We start from the raw sequence: 20,880 nt of genomic DNA on the forward strand, positions 1-20,880 counted from the left end.
GTCATAATATAAGTGAAGACATGGTGATCTTTGCTGAGGCTTTGAAGGGATTGCAAAATGAAGACAGAATTTATTATTGGATGCAACAAAACAATGTATTGGCGACTGACAAGAGCTATCTCAAGAGACATGGGGCGAAAAGCCTAATGGCAGAATTTTGAAAGAAATTTTCAGTTAAACATGGCAGACTGAGCATAAACATTAACCTCCATTTCCTGCCCAAACCCTACTCACATAAAGTAATGAAAGACCAAAAAAACCCCACAAAGAATGGGAGAGGAGACACTAGTAAGCAAGAGAAGTCAACAAAATTATAGAGACTGGGAATGGATGGAGAAGTGATAACTGAGTTAGCTAGAGAAAGTTGAGACTTACGTTTGTGGGTGAAGCCAGCAAGAGACCATTCCTGCCAGCAAATACCAGGAAGGTGCAGAAATCGGAATAACTGGTGGAAAATTTTTGTGAGGAACAGTATGACCACAGATCCCCTCTCCTACTTGGGTGGAGGAAGTCTGCAGTAGTTGAGAGTAGGTGTTACCTCAGGCATGAGGCATAGCTGAGGACCACTGAAAGCAGACGGATTGAGTTAAAGTCTACACATGTGGGTCCAGGCTCACTTCTCCCACTTAGCCAGATAGCATGAGATAGTGGGAGGATCCCTCTGGAGCAGCTGGCCCACAAGAGGAGTCCTGCAAACACTGGCAACTATGACCTAGTAGAAAAACAAACCTATTAGATGGCAGACTGTACCCATTGACAGTTTCCAACAAGCACCATCATCAGCATGAGCCAGACATTTGGGGAAAACAGTGCAACATTACCTCCAGCCATGCAAGTGATCCATCTTGGACCACTGACCCAGTCAAGCCTTCAGATGACTATAACCTCAGCCAATACCTGACTGCAGCTGCATGAGAGATCCCAACAGAAAGCTGCCCAGCTGAATCCTCCTCAAATTTAAGCTACTATATTTGGGGTAATTTGTTCAATAGCAACAATAAAACTAGAAAAAAGGACTACAAAGTGCCCAGCACAATAAATTGGGCAGGGGTTGGGGAGGGAATGGGGAGGCAACATATGAAGTAATGTCATTGAGAAATTTGAGAACACCAGGAATAGAGGTGATCTCAAAAATTTCCACCAACAAAAAAAGCAAAAACACAAAGGAACGATTTCCAATCTAAAATTCTATTCTCATTCAAATGATGAATCAAACGTAAGGATAGATAAGTCCAAAAAAAAAAAAAAAAACCATTTCTTTACTCTCACAACATCCTTTTGGCACCAGATGTAGAGAATTTCTCCCCACCGACAAGCAGGCATTCAGCTGTACAGCAGACACCAGCTGGGTATCCGCTTCAATCCTGCACCGTCTACCTGGAGATAGCAGCAGATCACACAAGTTGAGGACTCTGTGCTTCAAGACTGAGCCCCATGTCCAGTGTCAATCACAAGCCCCAGGTTGTTTTACCTGTCCTTCTGGGTTCCCAAGACCCCTTCCTTGGCTTTAATTTACAAGAGCAGTTCACAGAACTCAGGGAAACACATGTTTATTACAAGGCTATTTTAAAGGCTACAAATAGCCAGATGAAAAGATACACAGGATGAAGCCTAGAAGAGTCCCAAGAGCAGGAGCTTCTGTCTGCAAGGAGTTGCGAAGTGCCATTCTCCCAGCATGTGGACGTGTTCTTGTCCACCTTCCTGGAAGCCCCCACACATTTGGCTATCCACAAGCTCTCTGAACCCTGTCCTTTTGGGTTTTTAGGAGCCCTCATTACATAGGCATGATTGATTAAATCACTGGCCACTGGCGATCAACGTCACTTTCAGTCCCTCTCCCCCAACCTCTGGGAGTTTGGGGGGTGGGCTGAAAGTTTCAACCCCTCTAATCATGCCCTGGTCTTTCAGATGTCCAGTCCCTATCCTGAAGCTACATAGGAGCTGTCCGCCATCAGTCATCTTACTAGCATACAAAAAGACATCACTTTAGAGATCCCAAGGATTTTAGGAGTTGTATATCAGAAGGCAGAGACAAAGACCAAATATATATTTGATAATATTACAGTAGAAATAAAGACATTTTAGATATTCAAGCTCAGGAGGCTACTAAAGGACAGGCTCCATCAAGAAGAGAAAACCAAGCAAGAGGAAAATATGATTCAGAATCCAGGAAATGTCCAAGTTATGGCAAGAAGACGGGGTTCTCAGAGGAACATCTCGAAGAGAAAGTGGAGCATATTACCTGATGCACATGACTTTGTTGGGAAGAGCTTTACACTTAGGGCAGCGACTTTTGGGTAAAGTAGTGACAAGAGCATAGAAAACCAAGCAAATGAGAAAAACAATGTAATTAACTCCAGGAAAAATCAAAAGTTGTACCTAAAGGAAATGTAATCATAAACCAATAAAGGGCTCAACAGGAAATGGTAAACATACAGTTATACTAAACTGTGAATGCAGGTTTCAGCCAATATCAAACTGCTTAGGGAGACTAATAGGAGAGGAAATGTGGGTGTCGAGGGTGGGGGTGATAATATGTTGTGGGAAAGACAGTGTAAGAGAAGCTAACTCCTCTTCCATTGTAGGAAGTCAACAATGTCAAGTCAAGATTAAGAAATAGCATTATTTAAGTCTTTACATGAAGCTAATCACTAAAGATCCCTGAGTTGAGTAGTGTGTGTTTGGAGAAGCAGGGATTGATTTGGTGGAGGAAGAGGTTCTCTTCTTAGTGCTGTTGTTTTCTCAGTGAAATAAGGAGGACATGATCTAAGAATGTTGGAGGTTTGAAGAGAATGAGAAGACATGAAATAGAGTCTGGGGATGTAGGATTACAGTCAGGAGATGCTGAGTGCCAGTTTAAGATTGGTGGTCATACGCAACATCACCAAGTCTATTAATACCTCTTTCTGTATATGGCTCAAATTTTATCCCCTCTCTTCACACCAATTGCTAGCAAACTCAGGCTTATTCCCTTTGAATTTCACCTGGATGGCTGCAGCACTCACCTCTCAAGATTCCTGCCCTACATGCCATTCTTAAAAGAAAATGTGACCAGATCACTTCTCTGCCTAATCTTCAACAACGGGTTCTCACAGCTCTCAGAAGAAGGTGACAAGAATCTCTGACCTCACCTTGCTGGCCTGTTCCCCTCACTTGGCCACACAACCAAGCTGGTACCTCCAAGCTTTCATCATGTCCTCTCAAGTACACTGTCTCCAGCTACACCCCTGCACTCCTCTCCGGGAATTCTGCTTTCTCCTCTACCCAACCAGACCCTGTTCCATCCTCTGTTTTTTCCTTGCTACCAATTGCCCACGCCTCATGCACATTCTCTGAGAATTATGTACATAAGTACCTGACTCTCCTGGAGGTAAGCTGGGTGGGCTTAGCAGGCAGAGGCCCTGTGTCTTACTTTATCTCTGCATCACTGATGTCTGGCACATCAAGGACTGCAAGTTTGCTGAGAGAATGAATCGCCTTTTATACATGGAAATGTAAGCTCCAAACTGTCTCAGAGCATATGCTGGTGGGTGACAATCTGAGGAGGTCATGAATATAGGAGAATATTGAAGAGGTCACACAGGGGAAACAACTTTTCATTATGAAAAACTGGGAGACTTTGACATTTAAATGGCTTATCTGCATGATTAAATTAATCACATTTCCAACAGTGCATCAAGCATCTGAGAATAACATTATTTTGAGTAAAAACAGAAACTCTTCGGGAGAGACCCCCTCCCCACAGGTCAGGCTGCTCAAATGTCCACCATGTCTAGCAGCGCAGAGAGATGGAGCTCAGAGGCAACTTCCTCTTCCCTTGAACTCCGGATCAGCCTTTCCAGGTGCTTTAGTCGTTCGCCTAGACACGTTCCTGTCGCCTCTGACAGCTGCAGTTGCTCCCTCATGATGTCACTCTATTTGAATAAAAAAGAAACTGAACAGTTTTGGGATGTCAATAAACCACGACCTATTCTCTGTGAAGGCACTAGATCTGGATCATGTTAGAAACCTCATCTGAGTAGTCATTTATTTTTACAGAGGGAAAAAAAATTATCCTTTGTACATCCTTCCAGCCTCATTTAGCTCGTACATTCAGCTGGTATCTGTATATAGACTGTTTGCCTTTGTATTCTATCATGAACAATTTCCAGTGTCAGTCATTTTTCACCCAGGCTGGAACGCAGTGGTATGATCGGAGCTTACTGCAGCCTCAAACTCCTGGGCTCAAGTGATCCTACCAGCTCAGCCTCCTGAGTAGCTGGGACAACAGGCATGTAGCACCATGCCTGGCTAATTATGTACTGTAGAGATGAGATCTCTTTATGTTGCCCAGGCTGGACTCAAACTCCTGGGCTTAAGCGATCCTCCCTCATCAGCCTCCCAAAGTGCTGGGATTACAAGCATGAGCCACCACGCCCAGCCAGTCATTTTTAGAAAATATCATGGTCAAGGGCTGTGAATTATTCTATCACATGAATGTGTTATAATTGTTTAATCAGACTCCCATCTTTGGATATTTATTCTGTTTCGACTTTCATACAATAATGCTACAGTAAACATTTTTATACATTAATTTTTGGGGAATATCTGGTAGGTCAGAATTCTTTAGGTTAGAATTGGTAATTCAAAGGGTATGAATATTTTTAAAGTATTTGCCAAACTGATGAATGGAAACAGTACATCATTTTAATTTGCTTTTCTCCTCTATTGAAGGACTTCCTAAAGCCAGTCCAGGAGCACAGTTTTTACCTGTTCAGTGGCACATATCTGTGATTGAAACTCTGTTTTTGCATCTTTAACCACTGAAGGAAGAATGGTAAGGTAAAAAGACCTTAGGCTTTGGAGCCAGTTGGATCTGGCTTTGAAAAGCAACCCTGACCACTCACTACTTGAACACTCTTGGGTGAGGCTCTTGACTTCTGGGAGCTTACCTTCCTCATTCATTAGTTTTCCTCAGGAAAAATTAATCCCAGAAGAGAGGTCTGGGTAATGCCAAAGCTCAGACAATATGTGCTCCAACAGAAGCTGCTGTCATCACCTTAATGCCCTTAATTACACATCAGCACACAGTTACAGGTCTTACTCAGTTCTTAAGAATATTTCAATTCTATTCTTCATTTATTTCATAGGCAGAAACTCAAAATCAGTTGGGTCTCTTTAACAATGATATGGATAAAGTTTAAGAAAAGGTCTAATTTGAGCTAATAATTTGTCGGTCATCAAAACATCATAGGATAAATCGTGATATTACTTTTTTCCCCAGCCATTCTCTCAATCTTTAATTCTTATGTAAATGCCAAATGTATACTTTCTTCTCACCTGTGGGCTAGTAGTTACAGATGTTTTCATCACAGGTTCAATAGTGTGAGAAAGAGACACTAGAGTCTGAGGAAGATAGAGGGGAAGGGAAGTTAAATCCGTAAATGCTCCTGAGTCTTCAGACAACCATTGCTGAAGCTGATCTTCAAACCTGAAACAATATATAATAAATTCAAAAATATTTGAGCATTAGGAAGTTAACTATTGTTCATTAATCTTCTATATATACTTAAAAACTTTTTAAGCCTTTGCTTTTTTAAAATTTTATATGAGACAGAGTCTCACTCTGTTGCCCAGGCTGGAGTGCAGTGGCATAATCTCGGGTCAGTGCAACCTCTGCCTCCCAGGTTCAAGTGATTCTCCTGCGTCAGCCTCCTGAGTAGCTGGGATTATAGGCAAGTGCCACTGTGCCCAGCTAATTTTTTGTACTTTTAGTAGAGATGGGGTTTCACCATATTGCCCAAGCTGGTCTTGAACTCCTGACCTCAGCTGATCCACCCACCTCGGCCTCCCAAAGTGCTGGGATTACAGGAGTGAGCCACTGTGCTCGGCCAATTTTATTATTATTTTTTTTTTTGACAAGGTCTCGCTCTGTTGGCCAGGCTGGAGTGCAGTGTTACAATCTTGGCTCACTGCAACCTTGACCTCCCAAGCTCAAATGATCTCACCTCAGCCTCCCAAATACCTGGGACTAGAGGCGCATGCCACCCAGCTAATTTTTGTATTTTTTTGTAGAAACGGGGTTTTGCTGTATTGTCAGGCTAGTCTACAACTCCTGAACTCAAGTCATCTGCACACCTCAGCCTCCCAAAGTGCTGGGATTATAGGCATGAGTCACCACACCCAGCCTTAAGCCTTTGCTTTTTACTAAGAATATAACTAAGTTATGACATCAACTGAGAAGCAGAAATGTACTTATTAAAAATTTAACAACTTCCTATGATAAAGCTTAATTTAAAAAAAAAACTAGGCTGGGCTCGGTGGCTCATGCCTGTAATCCCAACACTTTGGGAGGCCGAGGCGGGCAGATCACCTGAGGTCAGGAGTTCAAGATCAGCCTGATCAACATGGTGAAACCCCATCTCTACTAAAAATACAAAAATTAGCCAGGCATGGTGACACGTGCCTGTAATCCCAGCTACTTGGGAGGCTGAGGCAGGAGAACTGCCTGAACCCGGGAGGCGGAGGTTGCAGTGAGCCAGATCACGCCATTGCACTCCAGCCAGGGCAACAAGAGCAAAACTCCATCTCAAAAAAAAAAAAAAAAAAAAAATTAGAGAAACCACTTCCCTTTAATTTATAAATCCAATTCCAATTTATATTTAATGAAAAAGGTGGTATTAATCCAAAAACAACTACTTCTATGTGTTACTTAACATTACTTGTAATTGTCTTGTTTGGCTTATCTTATTTAATTTACTTTGGTTTTATGCATCTATAATTAATTCTTCTGACACTTTCCAAATGTGTGGATTGCTGCTTATAGCTTAAAATTAACTCGAAATAATATCCCACTGCCACCTAACATACTCTAGAGCTGTCTACTTCCATATACTGGTCTTTTCAAGAAAAACAATCTTGGCCAGGTGCAGTGGCTCATGCCTGTAATCCCAGCACTTTGGGAGGCCAAGGCAGGTGGATCACCTGAGATCAGGAGTTCAAGACCAGCCTGGCCAACATGGTGAAACCACGTCTCTACTAAAAATACAAAAATCAGCCAGGCATGGTGATGGGTACCTGTAGTCCCAGCTACTTGGGAGGCTGGGGCAGGAGAACTGCTTGAACCTGGGAGGTAGAGGTTGCAGTGAGTCGAGATTGTGCCACTGCACTCTAGCCTGGGCAACAGAGCGAGACTCTATCTAATAAAAAGGAAAAAAAAAATCTCATCCCAAACCACTTAAATTATAGAGACTGATTTTAGTAATCGGACACATTCATTCACCCTTCCAACACATGTTCATCAAGCCTCCTCCAGATGCTAGGCATCATTCTAGGTACAAGGAATATTGCACTGAAAAAGAACAGAGGCCCTGCCCTAAGCAATTTATACTTTAATGAGGAGAGACAGACAAGGAACACATAACAAGAGAAACATGGTTTGAAGATGAGAAAGACAAAGCAGAGCCATGGAAACAAGAAGGTCGGAGATGGGCAAGCAGGGCCTAACAGAAGCAGACATTTGAATAGAGATCTGAAGTGAGTACAAGATCAGCCATGGGGATGCTGGGGAGAATGGAGGGGCTGGACAGTCCTAGGCAAAAGGAACAGCAAACTCAGAGGCCCAACTGTGAACTGCCTACCATGCTCAAGGAAGGAGCGGAGGTCAGAGAGGAAATGGGGGGCAGATCACTCAGGGCCCTGGCCACCCCTGCAAAGTTTGCCTTTGATTGCAGGTGAAAGAGGGAAACCACTGAGAGGCTGTAAGCAAGCAAGTGACATGACCTCCATCTTAACTCACTTCAAAGGCACCCACCAGGTCTACCAAGACTAAACTGCAGCCTACTGTAATACTCCAGAAGGAAGATGATAGTGGCTTGAGCCAGGTGGTGGCCATGGAAGTCATAACAAGTGGTCCAATTCTGAATGTATTTTCAATAGAGCCAATAGGATATGTGAATGGGCTGATGTGAGGGGATGATTCCAAGGCACCTGATCTAGGCAGCTGGAAGGATGGAGCCGCCATCAACAGAGATGACCACCAAAGGAAGGGGTTGGTTGGAAGAAAGCCGGGAACTGGATTTGGGATATGTTAACTTTGCAGTGGCTACCAGACATCCAATAGGTGTCTAATGAAGATTTCAAGGAAGCAGTAGCATGTTCAAGTGTGGAGTTCAGAGGTTTGAGATACAAATTTGGAGCTGTCAGAATAGTGATGTTACTTAAAAATCCATGAAACTGGATGAAATTTCTGAGGAGTAGGTACAGACGATGCAGAGGAGAGGTTGAGAGAATGAATTCAAGGGGCAGCTGGGGGATGAGGAGGAACCAGCAGGGCAGGAGGGGGACCACGGACATCCTAGGAGCAAGGAGGGGAGGATCAAGTATGGGGTGCTACCAAGGATTGGGATTCACGGTCATGTTCAACCCTGGGCCTTCATCCCCATGGGAAAGAAGGCTGAAGAAGTGAGTATCACAAGCGTTTTTGAGGAGTTTTACCATTAAGAGGGCAGAAACATGAAGTGGTGGCTAAAGAGGGAAGTGGGACCAAGACAGGGAGGCATGTTTCATGTCTGTGTGCTGCTGATGGGCACCACCTAATATGGGGAGGGGTGGTAGCACAAGAGGGATACTCATTGAATGAATGTCCTTGGGTAGATGGGAGATGAGATCCCAGCCCAGGGAAGGGCTGACTGACTACGAGCTGCATGGTTCGTTTCCAGCAACAAGAGGGGTCAGGAAGGGGATATAGGGAGGATGCTGGATTTGGCTGGGAGGGCAGGGAAGGCAGAGGACAACCTGTGGAAGGTCCCTTATTCCTGATTCTACTTCTCAGTAAAATGGTAAACATGGCCATCAAATGAAAGGTATGCATGGGAGGGAGGGAAGTGGGCAATGTAGAGGAGGGGCAGCCCCAGCTCCTGTCCATTCACAGCATGGGATGATCCACCAATGCCTCAGGCTCCCAAGGGCAGGGTGCCTGTGGCCAGCCATAGTGTTCAGCACTCACCATCTTCTGAGCAGACTTAACCACATGAATTTCCCAGAAAAACTTAACACTGACTTTCAATAATAAATAATAAATGAAATTCACCTCAATATAAACAGTTAGAAACATACTATCTAGGGCACTGCTTCTGTCTTCAAAGAGCTTTTAAATAGTTACATCACTAAAACTGTTGCTAATAATCCACCTGCCCTTCTCCATCCTGGCTGTCTTATATTAATCAAGCAATAACCAGTCTCCCCTCACAGCATAAAGCAGACTAAACACACATGAATTAGAAGGAAGTGGGCTTCACCTCTTGTTCTCCTCTTTCTCCAGCAGCAGACTGCTCGACAAACACTGCGCCAAGAGCTCCTCAGCAGAAGCTCCTCGCATCAGATCCTCTGTGCTGGGAATCCTCCCCTCTTGAGCACACTCTGTGCTCCTCTTCCAGTTATGGTGCATGTGAAGCAATGGTATGGGAAAATTGTTTGCAGAAGGATGAAAAGGCTTTATTCCCAAACTGTAAGTACATGATTTGAAATGTTTATGGTCAAGAGAAAATATTTCTACAGCATCATGTAAAGCATGTAGATACATTTGCACATGTGCATTAACATGTAAGAACGTGTGCCTCAGACACATGTGCCCTCCTGGGACAGCTCATGCTGGCCCCATGCCTGCTTCCAAGCTTCCATCAAGTCAGGGAGTGGAGCAAAGAGGGAAGGCAGCCCCTGTACTGTAGGGACCCTTATGCACAGAGGCATTGAGACTGCCTGTTCCTCTTGGAAGCTTCTGCTCTCAAGAGGCAGCTAGGTTTTTGGAGCTTCTCTGCTTCATGTCTTGCTTCCCACCCTAGGGTTCCAGATTCTGTTCTTCCCTAGTATTGGCAAGGTTTTTTATAGATAGCTCTTGGATATATTTGGAAGTAATGTTTACAAATGGTGAGAGAGAAGGCATCTGACATTCTTTTCTAAACACATGCCAATATTTGTCTTTTCCCCACTAATTTCAATAATTTGGCCTAACACTTTTGTCACATATTCTGACTCTTTATTCTGATCCATTTATCTACTCTGGCATCCCCACATGGTTTTAAGTACTGGAGCTTTACTGTATGTCTTGGTATCAGGCCAAGCAAACCTTGTTAGTCTTATTTAAAACTTTCTCAGCAATTGGTGCATATTTTTTTATCCTGATGAATTTTAGAACTTACCAGTACCAGTACTGACATCTTCACAGCATTGTATCCTGTCAACAACCTAGTCTGAACCTCAGTGGTTCAGGTTTCCTTTGCACATACAGGCCCTGAGAACTCATATGTTAATGACAAAGACATTCCGGGAAACCAGGAGGTGAGGAGACCAAGGATTAGGCTCCACTCCTATTATGAAGATGAACAGTTTTTAGAGTATCATGGAGTTGGAGAAGGTACTTCAAGGATCTCTATGGGGAACAAGAAGGAACAGCAAAGTTCCATCATCCTATGCCCTTTCTGTTCAGGTTTATTGTTGTGAATGAGAATTTTTTTTTTTTAACATGTTGTGGATCTATCTATCTGATCACCTTATTGAACTGAGAATGGTTCTATGGACTTGACTTTTCTTGGACTGACAACTGTACTGTCTGGAAATGACAGTTTCTCCTTCCTTTCAGTATTTGTGCCTGTCTATCCCACATCCCTGTACTGGTCAGGATTTCCAGGACAATAGTGAATAACAGTCGGGACAACAGGCTGGTTCTGATTCCACTGTTCCTAACATTCTACCAAGAAGCATGTTTTTTTTCTATTTTGGTAGTTTTATGTTAGGTAGCCTTATCAAGTTAGGACTTTTTTTTTTTTTTTTTACCCAAGCTAAAGAAAGTACCCAAAATAAAGAAATTTTATCAGGAACAGGTATAAATTTTAAGAAATGTATTTCAACGCCTGCTAAAATTACCACTTATTTTTCTATTATGGCAACAAATTACATTAATAGATTTTCACTGTTATTGTTTATCCTGGGAGAAAGCATACTTGTGAACTTTTTTAGGTACTGTGCTTTGGAACCAAATTTGGAAGTGAGATGAAATGTCAGCTGTACTCTCCTGGTTAGGTATGATTTCAGGGTCAGGTATGCCTGATAAATGAGGTGAGATGCTTGTAACTTTGTTCTAGAATAGTTTCTACTGCATGGGAATGATCTGTTCCTTGAGGATTTGTCACAGTCTGCCCACAGTGGACTGGATTTGGCATGTAGGATGTTAATTTCTATTTACTTTGCAAGAAAAATACAGTTTAGCAAGCAACAGAAACATACTGAACATGAACCTCACCGTCCCTCTCTCAGCTGTAGCTCCTTCTGCGTCTGCAACCTGGCTTGTTCCCACGACAAAGGAACATCATATTTTTTCAAATCGTTTTTAAAGAAATACACACATATCTGACCATCTTCACTCAGCGCCTCTGAGAAAACAGTACAAAAACAGATAAAGAGGCCAGCCTGGCCAACCCTGTCTCAAAAAAAAAAAACACAAAAAAAAAACCAAAAACAGGTACAAATAATATTTAAACAGCGACAGGTGGCATGTGCTTAAATTCACTGATTTAAGTGCAAGCCCTTTGATTAAAGTCACACAATTATGTGACTTCCACACTTGGGTTAAATAGGCTCCCAGGGTCCATGCATCACTCAAAGTCCAGACAGGCTTACATCCAGACTGGCAGGGCCAGTAATGACTACTCAAAAGCCACAAAATCCTCTCTAAGAGCCATCCTAGGGGGCCTGTTTCAGGGAGGTGAGTTCAGGCTCTACCAGAACCTTCCTAGCCTGTCTCAATGTTTTTAAGTCACTCACTTGAAGAGGGAAGTCCTAAGGAAAGGAAGGATAGAGACCCAAAAGAAAAGCAGCAACATCAACTAAACATCTTCCTTTGCAGAAACTGGACCAGGAAAGTCTCGTGAGGAGCTGATCCCATTGCATCAAGCTCTAATTACCTGATGTAACAGGAAGCCGGGGGGGCGTCCAGTCTCTCAGCTTGTGGTTGATACACAAGGCGATGAGATCATCCCATGGGATCTCCATGACGGAGGGGCCTGCCCCATGGACTGGGGAGGGGCTCTTGCTCTTCCACCTACAGTAGGTTCTGTGGAGCAGGTTCTCCACCTGGGACTGGAGGACAGGCTGTGTCTGGCGTGAGCTGGGGATCTGGGAGGCGTACTGGACAACCATGGAGCACACGGGGAGCCAGGGGGCTGGGGAGAAAGTGCCTCATTAGTTACAGGTTTGGCCAAAATACAGGTGAAAATGTACATGAAAACATTTTCTCAGGAGAAGGCAACTGTGAAGTTGAGAAGTCTGCTTTCTAAACGCAGCGGAACCACAGTTGTTGAGGGGGAAGAGCAGCTTGCTCCCAGGGTCTAGGTGAGGGATGCAGACAGTCCCCCTTAATGGTGTTGCTAGCCAAGTTCTACCCAGAAGTTCTGACTGTACAGGCCTGTGGTTGTGCCTAGGAAATCTGTATTTTAACAAGCACCCAGATGAGTCTGGTATAAGTGGTCTTAGCTTATTTTGGGGAACCCCAACCTAACCAGAGCACCGAGGGCTTGTGCTGAGTGGTTTGCTTCCCTTTGGGTTCCTTCAATAATGAGCATGAGTTAGACCTACTACAGACCACACCCCACAATTTAGAAGGGCGCCTGAGGCCCAAAGGGGAGTGTCTGTGCTAATGCCACAACTTCTGCCAGATAAGCAGCTCATTCCCTTCTGAGTGCATAGGAAGGAGCAGCCCCATGCCATACTGGGCTTGAGCCAGCCAGATGGCCTGTAGGATCTGTGTCAAAACAGCCCAAAGACCTCAGCCAGGAACAGGGGCACAGCCAGAGCCATAGAACAAGGCCTCTTTGACAAAGAAAGAATGTTAAATCAGCACTGAGTGCCATGGCCGTGGCTTGGGGACAGGGCTACATGGTCCCCATGCTCTTTGCCCCTTGTCTGTTCTGAAAACAGGGACCCTGTGGGGCAGGCGGGACAGGATCAGGGTTGGTGTTCCTCCCAGTACCACTTGTCACTTTTCTCCTGAGGCTGAGTGAACTCCCATGGACTGCCTTGCTGGTCAGGAAAGGCTAACAGCCCCCATTCCACAAAACCCAGCTTGTTCTGGCCCATGAACCCAAAGGACCAAAGGAAGGTGCAGGCGAGCACAGCATGGAGACACATGGAGGTGGACGTGCAGCCCTCACACTGGTGCCCAACACCTGCCAGACGGTTACTACAGTGAGAAGGAAGCCTGAGACTTGGCTGCAGCTACCCACCAGACCTCCCCAGCTCAAGCACGTACCCCCCAGGGGTGGAAGGTCCATTTGCGGAAGCTGGAACCCGAGCACAGCCTGCTTCAGCCAGGCCAGGTGCTCTGGTGCATTCCAGTGCAGGTGAGGAAGCAGCCGGCTGCCCCCTGCCTCAGCAAACTCAGTGACAGGCCAGGACAGGTCACACAGCTGTTCAGAGGACACCACAGAAGCCAGGAACTGCAGCACACTGTTAAACAGCTCAATGATGGCACCAGGCTCCTGAGAAGCAAGACCGCCCAGACGCCTCTCTCTTCTGTCATGGAAAAAGCGGCCACTAAACTCATGGCCAATCCCGTCTTCGACGTACTGAATGAGAGTCTGGCAGCAGAGGTCAAGGGAATGGGGGCAGTGGGAAACCAGCCACTGCACTGCTTGCAAGACCTGAGAACAAAGACAGAAGAGACTTGGTTGAACAATTCACTGTTTTTCAAAAACAGCTTTCTGAAAGGGCTTGATCCCCCAAGGTTGCCCACAGCAGGTAACACCAGAGTACTGGGCTCTCAACTGTGGTAGGAAGGGGAACAGAAGTGTCCTATGCAGTTGAGTTTAGCCTTCTAGGGCTCTGGAGACATGTCCAGTAGGGGCACTAAAGAGAGCCCCCAGATCCCACCTGGCCTGAGGAGGAGTGTGACCTGCATGGTTGCCCCGTGGAAAGGCCCAGGCCCTCAGGAAACCAGCCCTGAACATCCCCTTCACCATGCACAGAAATGGAGTCTTCTCCTTTTTGGAAGGACTAACAGCTTCACTATGTGCCAAGATGCCTTCACACCCTATAGTTATCTTACTTCCTATAGTTATTTTAATTCCTGGCACCTCTTTCTCTAAATTGTTAGCAAAGACTCCCCCTGCCCTATTTTTTTTTGTTTTTGAGAAGGGGGTCTTGCTGTGTTGGCCAGGCTGGTCTCAAACTCCTGAGCTCAAGCAGTCCTCCTGCTTCAGCCTCCGAGTAGCTGAGACTACAGGTGCGAGGAGCCACCACGCCCAGCTTCAGACTTCCTTTTTAAAGGAAACATCAAATAACATTATTTCTTCATATATTCAGAGGACAATTACCCTAGAAAAATAATTTCTGTATCTGACCTTCAGATATTAGACATGTTCATATTTTAAATTCATAGAAACAAAAACACTAAAAAAATTTTACATGAACAATTTAATTTGCAGATAGCAGGACTGTGGGCAAATTTTATCTTTTATTTTGATTTCTGCTTATGTTTTTAGAAAGTTATCTGTATAAAACATACAACTGCTGCCAGGCGCAGTGGCACACCACAGCAGTCCCATATACTTGGGAGACTGAAGTGGGAAGATTGCATGAGCCCTGTAGTTTGAGGTTGCAGGGAGCTATCATCATGCCACTATACTGGGTGACAATAAAACCCTGTCTCTTAAGAAAAAGAAAATGCAAATGCTAATATACACTCAATTCAAGATACAGCAAAAGGGGAAAAAACAAAATATCTTGACAGACCATTAAAAATGATGAAACCTTACCTTAGTTGAACCTTGTAGATCATTAATGGTATCAGGGATCTCGGTAACAGTGTAATCTGAAATCAGCTTAGCTGAAACCAAGTCCTGTAGCATCAGACCTTTAAGAGAGACATAGATGAAGGTCACTTGCATTCTGCTGTCAGCACACCTGCTAACACATCTCACTGTGCTGACCCCACCCAGTCCTGCAGTGGACAGTCACCACAGGGGTTGCTGTCTCAGTGATTCCTGACCCCAACACTACTGGACCATCCTCAGACCCAGGGCCTCCACCCATTTATTATTAAACAATGCTGCTTCATAAACGAGACTTCCTTCACAAACCATCTTCTACTTCCTTCTCAACGGCGTCCCCTCCTGAGCTAGGCACAAGAACCACCAGAGGAAGCGCAGGCTGGAAGGGCTTAGCCTGCAGGAGCTGCTTGAGCTGCAGCAAGGCCGACAGCCAGTACACGTCCTCCTCTGCCACATCCTCACTCTTCATTTTGGGGGGAAGCAGCAGCATGAGTCCACTGGCTCCCAGGAGGTCCTTCTGTGTCTCCACAGCATCAATGGCACCATCACTGAGGGCGCCATGGGCCACCTGCAACAGCATCAAGATCATCAGGAGAGATGCACCATGGGACGCATCAGCAGTGATTGATCTGCCCCAGAGCAACTGCAGCCAAAGCTCTCCATGCACTAAATATTGACTGTACTCCAGACAGGCCTCCAAGGGCACAGCTGGGCATACCCTGTAGTTATCTTACTTCCTGTAGTTATTTTAATTCCTGGCCCCTCTTTCCCTAAATCCAATTGTTAGCAAAGACTCCCCTCAACCTTTTTTTTTTTTTTGAGAAGGGGGTCTTATTATGTTGCCCAGGCTGGTCTTGAATTCCTGGGCTCAAGCAGTCCTCCTGGTTCAGCCTCCTGAGTAGCTGAGATTACAGGTTCGAGAAGCCACCATGCCTAGCTTCAGACTTCCTTTTTAAAGAAAACGTCAAATAACATTGTTTCTTCATATATTCAGAGGATAATCACCCTAGAAAAATAATTTCTATATCTGCCCTTCAGATATAAGACATGTTCATATTTTATTTTATTTTTATGTATTTATTTTTTGAGATGGAGTCTCACTCTGTCGCCCAGGCTGGATTGTAGTGGCATGATCTCAGCTCCCTGCAACTTCTGCCTCCTGGATTCAAGCAATTCTCCTGCCTCAGCCTCCCTAGTAGCTGGGATTACAGGTGCCCACCACCACACCCGGCTAATTTTTATATTTTTAATGGAGACAGGGTTTCACCATGTTGGCCAGGCTGGTCTCGAACTCCTGACCTCAAGTGATCAGCCTGCCTCGGCCTCCCAGAGTGCTGGGATTACAGGTGTGAGCCACCGCGCCCACCCATGTTCATATTTTAAATTTATAGAAACAAAAATGAGAATAAATGCAACAGAATTAGTGCAAGAAACAGCCAGGTCAACAGGTAATTTAGCCTCCAGCTAGAATTGTGTTTGACCATATTACTATAACTTTAATTAACCTTAAACAGGTATAAAAAAGTTAAAGCTAGGCACAGTGGCTCATGACTGTAATCCCAGCACTTGGGGAGGCCAAGGCAGGAGAACTGTTTGAGGCCAGGAGCCAGGAATTCAAGACCAGCCTGGGCAACATAGCAAGACCCCATCTCTACAAAAATAAACAAAAATATAAGCCCATAATAATAGAAGGAGGGAAGGCAAGCCAGCAGCAGATGAGGGATTCTGATACATTTCTAGAAAGCAGCAAATAGATGTGACCAATCCCTGGGTTAGGGAAGCAGAGGATGCCATATGTAAAGGCTGCAGATGTGGGTGTGTAAGGAGTCAGGTTGACTGAGCCTGCAAAAGCCCTGTATACCCAGGCCCTGCAGACACCAGGAGCCAAAGGTGAAGTTCAGAGCCTGACCCTATTGGCGGCACCCACCACTGCAGGCAACCTCTATGCAAAACCAGTCCCCCTGGGCCCCTGAACAGGAGTCCTGAGAGGATCCAGATGCAGGGCCATGGTCAGGCACAGTGGAAGGGACTCAGCGCCAAACCACTCCCAACCCTACCCTGAGAATACCAGCAGCTCCCCAGAAAGCAGATGGCACAAGTCCTTTCCAGAAAAACTGAACAGTCTAGGGAACAGACATCCAGATCCAGACATTTGGGAGTCCCTCCAAAAAGCCTGGCTTGCCGTTTAGCTACCATCCACCCCGCCCCAAACACAGAACTTCTTGGCTAGCCTTTTAGGGCCTCACTCAGATATAGACAGACAGCCTTGGGTAAGGCATCTGAGGAGGGCCTCCAACATAAAAGAGATAAACTGGAGTAACAGAGAGGGAAAAAAAAAAAGAGGAATCAGATAATACGTGAACCAAAGAAAACTTAGACCCCAAAAACCCTAATTTCCTTGGAAAGATAAGATGATGCATCCAAAAAATAAGATGCTATGAAAAAGTCATGATAAGATGAAAGAGGAAATAAGTAATATATATGGAATAAAAAATTCAGTAGGACAATTGGAAAATAAAGTCAAGGAACTCTTTCAGAACACAGTAGGAAGAGATGAGGTAGAAAATAGGATAAGAAACTCAGAGGATCAATTGATGAGGCCTAACATCTATCTAATAGAAGTTCAAGAGAGAACAGAAAAAAGACAGAGTGTCATAAAGACATGAAAATGTCCCAGAAGTGAAATAGGAGTCTCTAGCCTGAAAGGATCTGCTAAGCCCTGCACAGTGAGTGAAGCTAGTCCAGTGCCAGTGTAACAAAGTGAATTTTCAGGACGCCATGAACAGAGAGAAAAGGCTTCCGTAGAGAAAACCAGGCCACACAGAAAGGAACAGGAATGGTACAGCAACAGTGGATGCTAGGTGACAGTGGAGCAAAACTGGAAGGAAAATAATTTTCTTTGTTTTGAGACGGGGTCTTCCTCTGTCATCAACACTGGAGTGCAGTGGTGTGATCATGGCTCACTGCAGCCTTGAACTCCCAGGTTCAAGCAATCTTCCCACCTCAGCTTCCCAAGCTACTAGAACTACAGGCACACACCACCATGCCCAGCTAATTTTTGTATTTTTTATAGAGACAGGGTTTCACCGCGTTGCCCAGGCTGGTCTCGAACTCCTGCACTCAAAACAATCCGCTCACTTCGGCCTCCCAAAGTGCTGGGATTACAGGCATAAGCCACTATGCGCGGCCAGGAAAATAATTTTCTACCTATAATTTTACAAACATAGCTAAACTATGAAGCAAATGTCAGAATGAAATAAATGCATTTTCTTTTTCTTCCCCCAGCTTAAGGTATTTTGTTAATAAAATCATTTTCATAATGGAAAAGACTCAGAAAATTCCCCTCGCATGACATATAACATCCAACAAGGGGATGAACCAAGAAAAAATACTGCAGCTGCTGCTAATGGCAACACTGAGCAAGCACCTGGCCTGTGCCAGGCACTGTCCTGTGCAGTCTGTGTTTGCACTCACTTTATCCTCAAGAGCCAGATGAGCATCTCCACCGGACAGCACCTGCAGAGGCTTGGGCAGTTTATTTTACCGTCTCTGAGTAAAATAGGGATAATAAGTAACAGTACCCATACACAGGTGGCAGAGACGCTAGGGAACTTGCCCAAGGTCACAGAGCTTCCAGGTGGAGGAGCAGGGATACATGTGCTCACAATGATGGCACTAAGGCACATGCTGCCTGGATGGAGACCAGCCCACAGATGAGAGTTCCAGGACAGAGGGAACATGGATGGATCAAGTGAAGTGACAGAACATTTGGAAAACTCTACCGAGATATATATGGCCCCCCAGTAAAAATTAAAGAGAAAGAGAACTACATTAAGTGAGACAATAAGGCAACTCTATTTCTTGCAGGAAAAAAATAATTGTGGTCATAGAACACTACTGGTTCTGAGGTGAATAGCAGTCACAGAGCCATCAAAATATGACCCCACTCACTGAAGTAATACAAAGTGATAGTGTAGCTATCCTGGGAAGACGTGGAACGCCGAGCAAGGACCATGGCACAAGAGGCCACGCTGTACCTAGTATGGTATGCAGTCGCCAAGAGGACCCCCGATTCCGCCTAGTGTTCATGCCCACGTGTGATCTCCTGCCCTGTGAGCTGGGCCTAGCCACTCACTTCTGACAGACAGAAGCCAACAAAAGCAACAGGATGTCACTTCTAAGTTTAGGTTATAAACACAGTCAGACTTCCATCTAGGCTCACCTCTTGCTCACTCTGATGAAAGCCAGCTGCCATGCTGTCAGCTGGGGAGAGGCCCATGTGGCAGGAACTGAGGAAGTCTTTGGCCACAGCCTGCAAGGAAGTGAATCCTGACACAAGCTCACTAGAGTGAGCTGGGAAGTAGATACCCTTCAGTCAAGCTTTCAGATGAGCCCACAATCCTAGCCAACATTTTGATTTCCACCCATGAGAAACCTTCAGCCAGAAGACCCAAGCTAAGCTACACCTGGATTCCTGACCCACAGATACCATGATAACAGACATTATTTTAAGCTATGTTAGGAGTAATTAGTTATTTAGGAATAAGGTAACTAATACATTTATATTAATGGGAAGTCAGCAGAGAACATTTAAATGGATAAACTGAGAAATGGCTGTGTAAGTGTGTGATCTGGAAACAGGAGAAAAATGCGGCCCTGAAGAAAGGAGTTAAGAGAGGAAGGAGGAGCTACTATGTCTCATTTTAAATCACGTGGGTGGCATTATTTGACTTCTTTTTAAGTACACGGAAGTGTTACTTTCTTAAATGAAAATGAAGGTAACAGCAGCAGTAAACTAATTTCCAGTGATGAAATGTGACTTTGTAATCCCAGGAAAAGGGAAGAATTTGCACCAAGAAGTTACTGTTACCTCAGAATGGCAAGAGCATGGATGGCTCTTATCATCATCTTTATACTTCTTTTACATTTCCTCATTTTTTAAAAGTTTTGTGTACGTATTACACTTAGGAAATCCAATATATCGTATTAAAACAGAAAAAGTAAAGAAGCAGGCTGGGCTTGGTGCCCACTGCTCAATTTGACTGGCTTAAAAAAACAATTTTTTAAACGACATGTACGGACAGACATAATACTTGCTTCTGAGCCTCCCAGTCTTTCAAAACCACATTAGGGAATAAGCAGTATTTGCATGGTTCCAGTGATATCTGGGAGTAAGTGAAAGTAATGAAAACACAGAAGTAAACACAAAGTAATTATAGTTCACCTTTATACACACGTTAACAGAAATCATCTGATCCCCTTTGCTGCTAAGTGAGTTGAAAAGCGAAAGCGTCTGAATCCCACCAGCATCGCTGGATGTGTCATCCACTGAGCCTTCATCTCCCATGAACTTGACCTTTAACCAATTTGCTAGAATTCTACAGATTAAAAAAAAACAACAAAAAAAACACTTGAAGAATCTAATTCTAAATTTGAATTATAAAGACTTTCAGGAAAAGAAGAAAGAGAAATATCACACAGACCTAGGTCCACAAATACCAAATCTTACTATGAAGCTGACCTGCACAAAACAGGCTGTCGTTTTAAAATGGAGCAACGATCTGTACTCGTTCTTTTTTTTTTTTTTTTTTTTTTTTGAGACAGGGTCTCACTCTGTTGCCCAAGCTAGAATGCAGTGGCACAAACTTGGCTCACCGCAGCAAGCAAACCTGCCTCAGTAGCTGAGACTTTCTCAGTAGCTGAGACTACAGGCATGGGCCACCATGCCCAGCTAATTTTTCCATTTTTTTTGTAGTCTCACTCAAAGGGTCTCACTATGTTGCTCATGCTGGCCTCAAACTCCTGGGCTCAAGCAATCCTCCCTCCACAGCCTCCCCAGTTGCTGGGATTACAGGCATGAGCCACTGCTCCCGGCTTCTACTTGTTCTTAATTGGGCAGGAGGAGGGGGCACTCCATTCCATTAGAATGGAACTGGCTCATTCTAATGTGACTTAAAATTCTGAAGCATTAACATTTTCAGCAATAGAAAACATCCCTAGAGTTTGAAATACATGTTTTTTACAGATCAAATTTCTCATACCTGAGACCTTAAGAATTCTTAAGTGACATACGAACTTA

At 44.5% G+C, this 20,880-nt stretch overlaps 1 protein-coding gene across 5 annotated transcripts in view; it reads right to left on the reverse strand.

The window, feature by feature from the left end:
- Positions 1–3,580: 3,580 nt before the first annotated feature.
- Positions 3,581–20,880, reverse strand: part of MCM3AP (minichromosome maintenance complex component 3 associated protein) — a 51,309-nt gene continuing 34,009 nt past the window's right edge. For 3 of the 5 annotated variants that reach the window (XM_024352360.3, XM_024352359.3, XM_016938690.4), the window contains exons 21-29: positions 20,026–20,179; positions 15,111–15,369; positions 14,787–14,884; positions 13,283–13,673; positions 11,940–12,197; positions 11,279–11,408; positions 9,279–9,485; positions 5,320–5,470; positions 3,581–3,914 (exon numbers count right to left, since the gene is read on the reverse strand). In XM_024352360.3, the coding sequence (XP_024208128.2) occupies positions 3,756–3,914; positions 5,320–5,470; positions 9,279–9,485; positions 11,279–11,408; positions 11,940–12,197; positions 13,283–13,673; positions 14,787–14,884; positions 15,111–15,369; positions 20,026–20,179 (1,807 nt within the window). In that variant the 3' untranslated portion in view covers positions 3,581–3,755. Of the gene's footprint in view, positions 3,915–5,319; positions 5,471–9,278; positions 9,486–11,278; positions 11,409–11,939; positions 12,198–13,282; positions 13,674–14,786; positions 14,885–14,967; positions 15,370–20,025; positions 20,180–20,880 lie in introns of those variants that run through there. The other 2 variants (XR_010154494.1, XM_063803592.1) reach the window with 2 other exon arrangements.

This window comes from Pan troglodytes, chromosome 22 (genome assembly GCF_028858775.2).
Source record: "Pan troglodytes isolate AG18354 chromosome 22, NHGRI_mPanTro3-v2.0_pri, whole genome shotgun sequence".
Taxonomy (NCBI): Eukaryota; Metazoa; Chordata; class Mammalia; order Primates; family Hominidae; genus Pan; species Pan troglodytes.